Source organism: Orussus abietinus, unplaced genomic scaffold (assembly GCF_000612105.2).
Source record: "Orussus abietinus isolate OABI.00-Male unplaced genomic scaffold, Oabi_2.0 scaffold113, whole genome shotgun sequence".
Taxonomy (NCBI): domain Eukaryota; kingdom Metazoa; phylum Arthropoda; class Insecta; order Hymenoptera; family Orussidae; genus Orussus; species Orussus abietinus.
Genome location: NW_019394853.1, coordinates 84,960 through 97,157, shown reverse-complemented (window position 1 = coordinate 97,157; position 12,198 = coordinate 84,960). Strand labels below are relative to the sequence as shown.

Sequence of the window (12,198 nt, the reverse complement as noted above, 5' to 3'; positions counted from 1 at the left end):
TTACACCCTTACATAAATCCATCCCATTTTTAATTTTATTTAGAAATTAAAAATGCCGAAATTAAAAAAGCCACCCTGAAGAAGACCTCGAAGTCCTCTTCAGGGTGTCTTTATCCCTTCCCACATTAAACCACGTATTAAAATTAATGCACCTACACCCCAACATAAACCCACCCCATTTTTAATTTTATTTAGAAATTAAAAATGCCGTTTAAAGAACGTAGAAGGAATCGCCTCGATTGAAAAAGTGCTTTCCTTATCCTAGTCGACGCCAAGTCTCGATTTACGTCGAGGTCCTCTTCAGGGTGTCTTTTTCCCTTCCCACTCGAAGTCGGCCGACGATCGCGACAGGAGTCGTAAGGTCGCGGCCGTCGACGTAACGTTTCCGCTTTACGACGGGACCGTCCACGTAGAGCACCCGGGCCAAAATGCACCCGGCGTGTTTATCGCGCCGGGGGGTGCAACTCCACCACCCCCTCGAGCGAGGCTGGCGTCCAGAATTCCCGGCGAACTCGCGGAAAATTAATATCAAATCCCTGGGCGCGAGCGAGGCGAATAATTTCCCGCGTGCGCGACGTCGAGTGACATCATCTGCGGTCCGGGCGCGGGATTGCATACGTGGGTCCATCCCGGTGAATTTAACGCCGCGTTATTTAATATACTCGTGTCCTCGGGTGCATCCAGGAACACGGGAGGATATCCGCAAGCCGCGAAACGGCGTCGTTATTCCGTTGGGCACCGCAAGACATTTCGTCACGCGAATCGGCGAGCGGGCGCGGTGGGATTTCGCTCGGCGCCGATTTCCAACGCCGAGAGGAGGACTTTTTTCCCACTTTTTCTTGAGGAAGGGAATGGTCGGCCTCGAAGATGCGAAGGCCGGGAATTAAGCGAGGCGAGTGGGAACTATTGACCTCGATTTACCACACGTTCGCCGGAGGCGATTTGCTGATCCCCCTTCGCCTATTGCCGTTGCGAGTGATAATACATACCTATTGTCGTGTATGTACAGGGCTTATCACCGAGTAACCTCGACACGACTATCATTTCTTTCGACTCGTAGAGTGTCAAGTGTATGGGTGCAATTTTGGGGATCGGGTTCCCTTGTCAGTCTTTGGTGGAACGTGTAAAGAGAACGTTTTGGAGTAGAGTTGAGGTCCTACGGAAATTAATTCAGAAATTAATTACCTGGCTTGATGACTGAAATTTCCCACGGTTCGGGGCAAAATATTAATTTTTCTTCATCTCAAGTTAATGTTAAAAGAAAAGAAAGGAGGTGTCGCGACGTCTCTCGAGAATGAAAACTAGACGCAGAAATGAAATCCCGGCATCACTTATGCAGGTGAGAATTACCTGGCTCGATGACTGAAATTTCCCAAAGTTTGGGGCAAAGTATTAATTTTTCTTCATCTCAAGTTAATAATGTTAAAATAAAGGAAAGGAGGTGTCGCGACGTCTCTCGAGAATGAAAACTAGACGCAGAAATGAAATCCCGGCATCTCTTATGCAGGTGAGAATTACCTGGCTCGATGACTGAAATTTCCCAAGGTTCGGGACAAAATATTAATTTTTCTTCATCTCAAGTTAATGTTAAAAGAAAGGAATGTAAGTGTCGCGACGTCTCTCGAGAATGAAAACTAGACGCAGAAATGAAATCCCGGCATCACTTATGCAGGTGAGAATTACCTTGCTTGATGACTGAAATTTCCCACGGTTCGGGGCAAAGTATTAATTTTTCTTCATTTCAAATTAATAATGTAGAAAGAAATCAAAGGAAGTGTCGCGACGTTTCTCGAAAATGAAAACTAGATGCAGAAATGAAATCCCGGCATCACTTATGCAGGTGAGAATTACCTGGCTCGATGACTGAAATTTCCCAAGGCTCAGGACAAAATATTAATTTTTCTTCATCTCAAGTTAATGTTAAAAGAAGAGAAAGGAGATGTCACGACATCTCTCGAGAATGAAAACTAGATGCAGAAATTAAATCCCGGCATCACTTATGCAGGTGAGAATTACCTGGCTCGATGACTGAAATTTCCCAAGGTTCGGAACAAAATATTAATTTTTCTTCGTTTCAAATTAATAATGTTAAAAGAAAGGAAAGGAGGTGTCGCGACATTTCTCGAGCATGGAAACTAGACGTAGGTGTACAGGTGAGAATTATTACCTGTGCTCGCTCGAAAACGGCGCCAACAAGTGGCTCCTGAAATGGCGGGGGACAAACGACGAGACCTGTCCTACTTCCGTCGAAATCCCGTGGGAAAGCGGATACCGGGCATCGGTTTGAGCCAAGGATGGGCTGGCGAATTAATTGGCGGCAAAACCGAGCCCGACTTGCGATGGAGCATCAGTAATATTGTTATTTTTATAAAAAGGGCGAAAATCGTTACTCATATTCGACCTACTAAAATTATAAAATGTGCCCATAATTATGAAAGTGGTCTAAGTCATATATTTTTTGTTTCGAAATTACATTGAATTAATTTCGTTTGAAATAATATGGCGTGAAATAACTGATAAACTCATTTTTTTTTTTTTTTAATTTTGACTTAGACCACTTTCATAATTATGGGCACAAATGAAGGGTTGCTGATAAGTTACGATTATTTTAATCGGTGTACCGATGGCCTCTTGAAGTAATGAAATCAATGCGAGGAGTTGTTATTAAATTTCAATGTTAATTCACTTACAGGACTTCTCTTTGTATCCGTCGGACTAACAAAAATACCAAGTTACAAGTTTGAGGGGAAATTGGATAAATCTCACTTCCGGAATTCGTCGACACGTGCCAGAAAATGTAGAGAAGATGTAAAAGAGAGAAATAGGTAAGGGGATAACGCGAAAGGCAGATACGGTACGAGGAGAGTCGAATCGATATATCTCGAGATCGCGCCCTCCGACCTACCCCAACCCCGAGGTGGAGGTCTATCCACATGACCTCGAATTTCTATTCGTCTTGTATATTTTTTCCCCGCAAATTTTCTGGATAAATCGAGTGATAAGGGATGATAAGAACAATTTGTTGCTTCGACTAGACACCTGATGCGGTTGCCACGACCTCGCTATCGATCTCAAGAAATTTATCCTAGGCTTGGAAATGTTTCTCTCCCCGATTTTTCTGCATAAACCGGGCGATGATAAGATATGATAAGAAAAATTTGTTACATTGACCGGACATTTGGCGTAATGGTCATGTGGGCAATATCGGACGGCGATATATCGAGGCACATTATTTAGGGGTGGATTTACCCTCCGACCTACCCCAACCTCCGACCTCCATGGACACATGGGACCTTCCCACGGGTCACCACCTCTGCGTCTTGGTAGTAAGCGAAATTAGCTAAGTGGACGTTTGCATAAATCAAATTATGCTAATTACATTGATCCATCCTACCTCTATCTACCTGACCATGTAATAAATTTTTCTACGCATGACGCATCGCCAAAAATTTTAATATCATTGATAACTGGTCCAACTGCTATCTCCCTGTAATTTCCAAATTTTTTCCTGCTCTACCCGGTATCTAAATAAAATCCCTGGCCAATAAAAATTGCAAATCGGAATCTGGTCGAATTTAAATTAATTGTCAAAGGCGATAATTTTATTTTTATCCCTTATGTACGTACACGACCCTTTCGGATTTCTATATTCCTCATGTGAATTCATGGCGAATGAAGCGATCTCGCTAATTTAAAACTCCATAGACTGGGGTGGGATAAAAAATATATTTGACATTAAGGGGACATCCAATTAGCGTGCACTCGAATCGAACGAGGGTAGTTGGAGTACATCGAGGTACATAATTAGAGGAGGGTTTCTCGTTTCGATCTTCTCCACCCAATCGATAATCTTCCATGAACTCCGACGACCTTTTTATGGATCCTATATTCCACTTTATGGACGCGGATTTATTATGCATAGCATTAAAGTGGTGCTTTGCCGGAGACGTAAAAGAGGAAAGGCTGAATCGAACTCTAATTAGGAAATATTTCGCGAAAAGGGTTAATTACGATACTCCACTCGACATATGATTACAGAATGACAAAATGTCAGCCAATAGTGATTATTTATCTTCACCAAAAATTCCGAGATCGAGATATTAAAAAAATAATTGAGCGAGTCTGGATTTTTGCACATGATAATAAAATCCCACTGGCTAATTAATTAATATAACGCGGTACTGAAATTTCTGAAATATCATTTTAGTGTCATTTGATAATTGACTCAACATTGTCCCCGATGCAACTCGCCTGGTTTTGTTCTAACCTCCTGGAATAAAATTAGAGCGAATTATTGCGGGAATTCTGTCACAATGCACCGAGCGTTTCCGGGCGCGTTTAATCAAAATTGAATTAACGTTATTTCTATTCCGAGCCGTAGTAACATTTGAAGGATAACTCCATTACCGTTAATTACAGCAGAGATCCCTTCTCGATGATATTCCATTCCAAAGGCTTTATCGCAGGGTCGGGGAATAAAATTAGCGCGTTATCACCCGAAAACCCCTGACCGATATAAAAGCTTGACCGTCGCAGCATCCGAGTACGAATGAGCTTGAGGGGATTTCAGTAAACCGATTACCGGAATCCTGAAGTTGATTCTGCCAGTGGGAAAAAGTGCAGCCCAACGGAAGGGCAGATATCGATTCGTATCCGTAGATTTCGAGCTCCTTCGGGAATCCCCCCGAACTTTTTCTCGACCGCGATAACGAATTTAAAATCTCTACGGAGTCCTTATCAGACGATTTCCAACAATGGTTTATGAAACGTCGAAATATAATCCAGAATTTTATGGAAGGATTCGAAATTTCGATGCGACGTTATCAGGCAGGATTTAATTACCGGATAAAAAATTGGGATAAAGAAAAAGTCAGTAATAAACAGTGAGCAGTTAAAGATATTAAAAATGGAAGTGTTCCCAGGAACATTTTCCGAGATAAATTCCCAAAATTAATAAACGTCAATCCTTAGCCCTGAATAAATTCTCGTGGTAAAACATTCCTTCGGGATATCCTTGTCATGAATTCGCAAAATTAATAAATGCCGTGAAAAAAATCCTTGTATTGAAATCTGGAAATTCGGAATACGTGGGATGTGTCACGGGAGTTATGACGTTCGTTATCAAACGCGACGTTATCACGGCTGGGAGGGGGTGGGAATTAACGAATGAAATACACGTATCAAGAAAAAGTCAGTAATAAACAATGAACAGTTAAAGAAATTAGAAATGGAAGTGTTCCCAGGAATATTTTCCGAGATAAATTCCCAAAATTAATAAACGTCAATCCTTAGCCCTGAATAAATTATTGTGGTAAAACATTCCTTCGGGATATCCTTGTCATGAATTCGCAAAATTAATAAATGCCGTGAAAAAATCCTTGTATTAAAATCTGGAAATTCGGAATACGTGGGATATGGCGCCTGTTATCAAACGCGACGTTATCACGGCTGAGAGGGCCTCCGTGCATCAAGTCGAAGAGTCGGGGGTGGGAAATCATTCTTTCGGCTCATTTTTCCCCCCAGTCGCCCTCCGATAGTTCAATCCGAAGAAATGACGACCCATCGGAAATCTGGGTCTCGCCGATATTTTTAGAAGAGACGCGCGCGAAGTCGTCGAAGCGAGCGCTGATTGAAAGAGGAGGGGCCCGCTCAAACGACGGGCCGATATATATTCCCGGGTTCTTCCCGAAGGACTCGCACTCGGTTTTCCATCACCCTTCGGCGAGACGAACTGCCAGCAATCCCGCCGATAGGATCGGACGTGCTCGTCCAGGCTCCGCGTAATGGGGCCTCCATTTCCGAAATCGTTGTTTCCCACCAGAGAAACGAGAATTACGAAGGATAGGGACCGGAAACTGCGACCGGAACTTCCCGAATCTCGCGAATCAGCGAGAGGAAGAGAGAAGACACCACTCGAGGTCCAAGGAAGCGACGAATCTGCGGAAACGCGACTGCGCAGATATTTCAGATCGCTACGATTTACCGCCCCGCGTAGTCACGATTATGGATCGAAACGCGTAATTTAATGGGAGTAATTATGAGAATTTAAATCAATTACGTGACTTGGACCACTCGAGTAGCTAACGTTTGACAAGAGTAGCGTTAATAGAATTCATACACTTTTCGTAAGGGCAAAATCGAGATCAATACCTATTTTGGTCGTCTCTGTAGTTAGGATCCTTATGGAGGATCGGAAAGTGTAATTTAATGGGAGTAATTATGAGAATTTAAAACAATTACGTGACTTAGACCACTCGAGTAGCCAACATTTGACAAGAGTAGCGTTAATAGAATTCACGCACTTTTCGTAAGGGCAAAATCGAGATCGATGCCTATTTTGGTCGCCATTGTAATTAGCATCCTTATGGAGGATCGGAAAGCGTAATTTAATGGGAGTAATGATGAGGATTTAAATCAATTACGTGACTTAGACCACTCGAGTAGCCAACATTTGACAAGAGTAGCGTTAATAGAATTCACGCACTTTTCGTAAGGGCAAAATCGAGATCGATACCTATTTTGGTCGCCATTGTAATTAGGATCCTTATGGAGGATCGGAACGCGTAACTTTATGGGAGTAATTATGAGAATTTAAATCAATTACGTGACTTAGACCACTCGAGTAGCCAACATTTGACAAGAGTAGGGTTAACAGAATTCACGCACTTTTCGTAAGGGCAAAATCGAGATCGATACCTATTTTGGTCGCCATTGTAATTAGGATCCTTATGGAGGTCCATTGATCAGTTTTGAGAACCACGTGGGAAAATTAAGGTAAAAACGTATCTCGGGATTCGGTCCAGGGTGGTTTTCCCGGGGGTTCTTTAATACGTCATTACGACGTCTCGATGTTCCCCGAGGGAACCTCGTAATCCGAAGCTGTCCGCGTTGTCGGGATTAATTTACGCGATAACCTCGCCCTCTTTCCGTGGATTGTGCGCCGTTTATGCGAAGCGCCGGAAAGAATTGATAAAGTCGCCGAGGGTGCAAGTCTCTTTCGAGTCTTCTTCCTTTTATGCTCCTGAAGTCGTCCTCGTGCGTGTCCACTCGACGTCGCGGCCATGTTCACTCCAATTCCCTCGCGCCCTTGAGTTTTCCTTTTCAACCCCTGTCTAGAGGCAATCCCTGAATCGGGGTGCACCACGCCCACCTGGACGAGGACCTTGTGCAACTCGCCGTAAAGAAAAACAGGGGACGTTTCCTATTTTTCTTTTTTATTTCGCTCCTCTCGAGGACCCTCGCATAAACTCGAAGAAAAGCGGAGGCGCGGAGTACGGGGTGAGTTTTTGAATTTCCTCGGATTTTTTAAAGCGTGATATCCAGATTATTATACGTGTGGAACAAGGGGGATCCAAATAGGACCCCATGCAAGTCCCCTTAAAAAAAAAAAATGGATACGTTTCAGTTCGGAGTAAAGTCTCATAAGGGAGACTCCTTAGACACCACTCTCATGTCGCCTTAAGAGAGGCACTTTCAACCCCCGCTCTTTGGATTTAAGTCTACGCGTGTAAGAATTCAATAAACATCGAAGGGTGGAGCGGCAGTCGATAAATCATCGGGAAAAGGCCACCCCGTAACGCGCGGCCACCCACCGCCACCCACCGCCACCCACCGCCACCCACTTCCACCCACCTCCACCTGTTTCCACGCACCTAGTTTCACCCATTTCCACCCACTCCCACCCACCACACGACGCACGCGCCGCGTTACAGCTTTACGACCGGGACAGTCGTTCGACCATTCTCTCTCCTTGCGCGCTGCACCTTGCTGCAAGCGATGCAAGGATCGCAGAGGGGGGGTGCAGCACGCGCTGCAGTGCGCTGCACCGCGGAAACATGCCACTGCGGCAGCTTACGTCTTCTCCTTGGTACCCGGGTTATTACGTGGATTTACGCACTGCTCCTTCGCGTTAATCTCCCAGCGAGCGGAGTGCGCTTCGGCGTGCTGCAGTTCGCTGCAGCGCGCTTCGACCGAGCCGGAGTTACGGCGCGGACACACCCCGAAGCGGCCACCTCGTCCGTCTCACACCCTCGGGAGCCTTTAAATTAGTCCTCCAGGGGATGGAAATTTCCCGGAGGACTCGAGTGGTCCCGAGTGCCAGGACGAACCGACTCGGGGGAATTAACCCTCGGGATTAAAATCGGGGGTGTTTTCGAGGGACCGATGCAGATTAGAGGGGCGCATCGCGGGGCTCTAGGGGTGCATCCGAAGGATTCATTTCTTTCCCTCGAGATGCAGATTAGAGAGGCGTACGATAGTTGGGGTGCATCCGGAAGATCTTTTTTTTGTTCTTTTTTAAGGCGCAGAGAGTTTAGGGGTGCATCCGGAAGATTTTTTTTTGTTCTTTTTTAAGGCGCAGATAGTTTAGGGGTGTATCCGGAAGATCTTTTTTTTTATTCTTTTTTAAGGTGCAGAGAGTTTAGGGGTGCATCCGGAAGATCTTTTTTTTGTTCTTTTTTAAGGCGCAGATAGTTTAGAGGTGCATCCGGAAGATCTTTTTTTTATTCTTTTTTAATGCAGAGAGTTTAGGGGTGCATCCGGAAGATCTTTTTTTAATTCTTTTTTAATGCAGAGAGTTTAGGGGTGTATCCGGAAGATCTTTTTTTTTATTCTTTTTTAAGGTGCAGAGAGTTTAGGGGTGCATCCGGAAGATCTTTTTTTTATTCTTTTTTAATGCAGAGAGTTTAGGGGTGTATCCCGAGGACTGTTTCTTTTTTTTTGTTCAGGAGGGAAAATCGAAGATCCCGCGTAAGGGGAACGTGGCGTCCGGTTGCACGTCCCGAGGGATAATCCCATTTTACGCGATAGCGCGGAACCACCCCCAGGGGGTGGGAAGAAGAATTAGTCGCGAGCACGGGCTTCGACGCTTAATTCACACCGGCTTCCGGGGGGAGACAAATGTAGCCGGAAATTTATCCCGGGGGAGGATAATTTCGTTTGCTCCTCCTTGGTGTCTTATTGCTATGGCGAGTCCTCCCTTAGCGCGGTTCATTCTAGCCCCTGAAGAGCACTACACGTGGCGGCCACTTCCACCCCTCGTCTTGACGGATGACGTGACTAATTTATATCAACAATGCCTGCGTTATTATTTTACGTATTTGTCCCCATGAAACAAAATTTCCTTGGGAACATCCAACTATCTAAGCGAGGTCCGTTCTCACCCCCTAAGAAGCAGTACTCGTGGCGACCATTTCCATCCCCTTGACTCGACATATAATGCAATTAATTTACATTAACAATTCCTGCGGGTTAACCATGATCCGATAAGCCGCAACATGCGATAAGGGGTGGATAAATGCAAAGTCAAAAAATTAGGAAGAATTCAACTTTTCATATCATTTCTGAAGACTAGGGGATGTATATTGTATACATTTAATAATAATATTATATATCGGAATATATATTCCGCAAGGGTGTAGATACAAGGTATCAGTGAAAATCGCTGGGAATATTGATAAAATCGATCGGGTGGAGGAACGCATCCACCGATATGAGGAATTCCGAAATAGAATTCCTTGGCGATGATATTGGAAGTACACCATGGGAACGCGAAAATGAGATCGCGAAGGGGCGACTCGCAAGAATCGCGCGAGTGGAGGGAAAATTTGAATTCCCACCTGACGCGTCGGAAAATCCGCGACGTTTTGTTTCTTTATCTCGGGCTTCCCCGTTCTCGAATATAAGTCAACTTTTTTTTCCGCATCGTATTTCGACCACTAGTAACTCGAAAGTAATTGAAAATAATTGGAAATAGTTCATTGGATAGAATTGAAAAAAAATTAATATAGATACGCTGCCGCGAAACGTCAAATGTCTATACTCGAGTAAAGAAATCGGGGAAACAAAATGGCCGACGATTTTTGATCGGCTCTTTGTTCGATGCATCCTGAGGGGGGGAATGTTCCCAGAGGAATGAGAAACGGCGGAGTTCGGGGGAAATAAAAATATCCTTCACGGGGGAGGGAAAAATGGACGGAAGCTGGGAAATAAGTTATCGCCGAATTTCTCTCGTTGGGCAATTTCACGGGATTCGCGTCGCCGATGTACGAGTAATCGGGCGTCGCATCCGCCGAAATTTATCGGCCGCGTAAATCCACCGCGACGAGCAAATGAGTATAAACACTCGTTTCGGAATCGGCGAAAGGGAGAAAATTTACGAGGAAATTAAATCAATCGGTCTCTCACGTGACACAGATCGCAATCCCTTTGCCGAATTTCGGAAAGCGGGTACAAGTCACTTTCAATTAATCCGTCGAATTGGGCAAGTAATTAGCGAAAATCTTAATTAAACCAGGGGAGCCGAAATGCCGATTCTCAAATCTCATGAAATTACCAAGGGAATTATTTTAGTGAATCCAGGTAAATCGGTGAAGATTTGATCTGTCGAGAGAAAAAAAAAGACGTACCTGGTTGGAGTCAGCGATTTCAATGCCGGTCGCCATTTTGGTCAAGAAATATCCTTGTAAGACCAAATCCCCACTTTTCCCGAGTTTCCTGCAGGATCTCCGATGTCACCGAATCGATCTCTCGATCGTGCCCTCGTTCTGTCCACTGGGACTAAGCAATCGATCGGTTCCGATATCGATTGCTCTGCACATTCGGGCATGGATCCATTGTACTTTCGATCGGGAGGAATCGCCGTGGTCTTCGATTATCAATTAATGACTCGATTATTTCCAATATAGGCTGGAAAATCGGGTGAATCGCTGATCAGGATAGGCAGATTCCGCCAATCAATAGATCGATGACTGCTGTATCTGCAAAGGGACCAACGAAGGTGTTCATTGAACTGAGCGCAATGAAAGATTGCTCCAATTGCAGCTTCCGAAGAGAGAAAAGATTAGAGACGAAGAAAAGAGAGAAACGACCCCAAATCATTTTCCAATCGCTACTATCGGTATTTGTTAATTTAATCGAACCGTAAATAGCCCGGCCTCTCCTCCTGGATTTTTCATTTTCGCAAAATTGAGGAAAAACCATTTTTTTTTCATATTTAAGGACATTTGTACGTGCGGTTCGGTTTTGGACAGTTGGAAAAATTGAAGATCGGCGATCAACTATTTCCAATTGGTTTCCCTCGGATCTGGATCTATCGACATTACGTGCTAAATTATAAATCGATATCTCAATTTGCATCCGTGTCAAGTGCAGACTTGGAAGGTCCAGTTGGTCTGAAAATTCAGGAAAAATCGGGAAAAATCAAGGCAGATCCCCGCAAAATGGGAGGAAAAACCATTTTTTTTTCATATTTAAGGACATTTGTACGTGCGGTTCGGTTTTGGACAGTTGGAAAAATTGAAGATCGGCGATCAACTATTTCCAATTGGTTTCCCTCGGATCTGGATCTATCGACATTACGTGCTAAATTATAAATCGATATCTCAATTTGCATCCGTGTCAGGTGCAGACTCGGAAGGTCCAGTTGGTCTGAAAATTCAGGAAAAATCGGGAAAAATCAAGGCAGATCCCCTTCCGCGTGGATGGTCGATCGGAATAATCAATTTTCACATTGAACCAGACTTGTGGAAATGCGTATTTGATTTCGAACGAAACATCTAATAAAAAATGACATTTAAATCTTCAATTGGAAAATGGCTGTATTTATTTTCTGAGGAAATTTCCATTACCAGAATTCACTTCGATGAACTTTTATTTTTGGGTCTATCTTCGGCGATAAAAACGAGGTACAATTGAGGTAAATCAAAGAGTCATTTTTTAATACGGACTGATTTTCCGGAAACTTTTCGCGAAATGGGAGGGATGATTTTCACCCCTTTCTCGATTCGGGGGGAAACCCTTCCGAGGAAAGGGTCTCGAGAACTTTTTCGCGTAAGTCATCCGGTGAAGTGCATTTGCCATTTCTCAAGTCCTTGCATCGTCCTCTTGCGTCTCCGAGCATCTTTGTCACTTTCTGCCCTTTTTCCCCTTTTGTTCCTTCCGACCCTTTCCCGAGGGACTCTCCAGACCGACACAAATTGCACACCGGCGACATTTGGCTCCGGCTCAAAAAGTGCATCCGAATTTCTTCCGGCGCCCCTACTTCGACAACTTCACCGAGACTTCAGGGTTCTATCGAGACAAGACAGTCGAATGAAATTTCAAATTCAACATTACAAGAAGTCTCCACTAATCCCCGAAGAAATTTCCCCAGTAGAAATAAATTGGCGAGGCATCGATGCTCGAGCTCCCAAAACCTGG

General features: G+C 44.3%; 1 protein-coding gene across 1 annotated transcript in view; it reads right to left on the bottom strand.

Moving 5' to 3' along the window:
- LOC105700093 (venom dipeptidyl peptidase 4) overlaps positions 1 to 12,198 on the bottom strand; it is a 236,569-nt gene that overhangs the window by 158,628 nt on the left and 65,743 nt on the right. The window contains exon 2 of the mRNA XM_023433347.1: positions 10,407 to 10,757. Within this exon, the coding sequence (XP_023289115.1) occupies positions 10,407 to 10,442 (36 nt within the window). The 5' untranslated portion in view covers positions 10,443 to 10,757. The remainder of the gene's footprint in view (positions 1 to 10,406; positions 10,758 to 12,198) is intronic.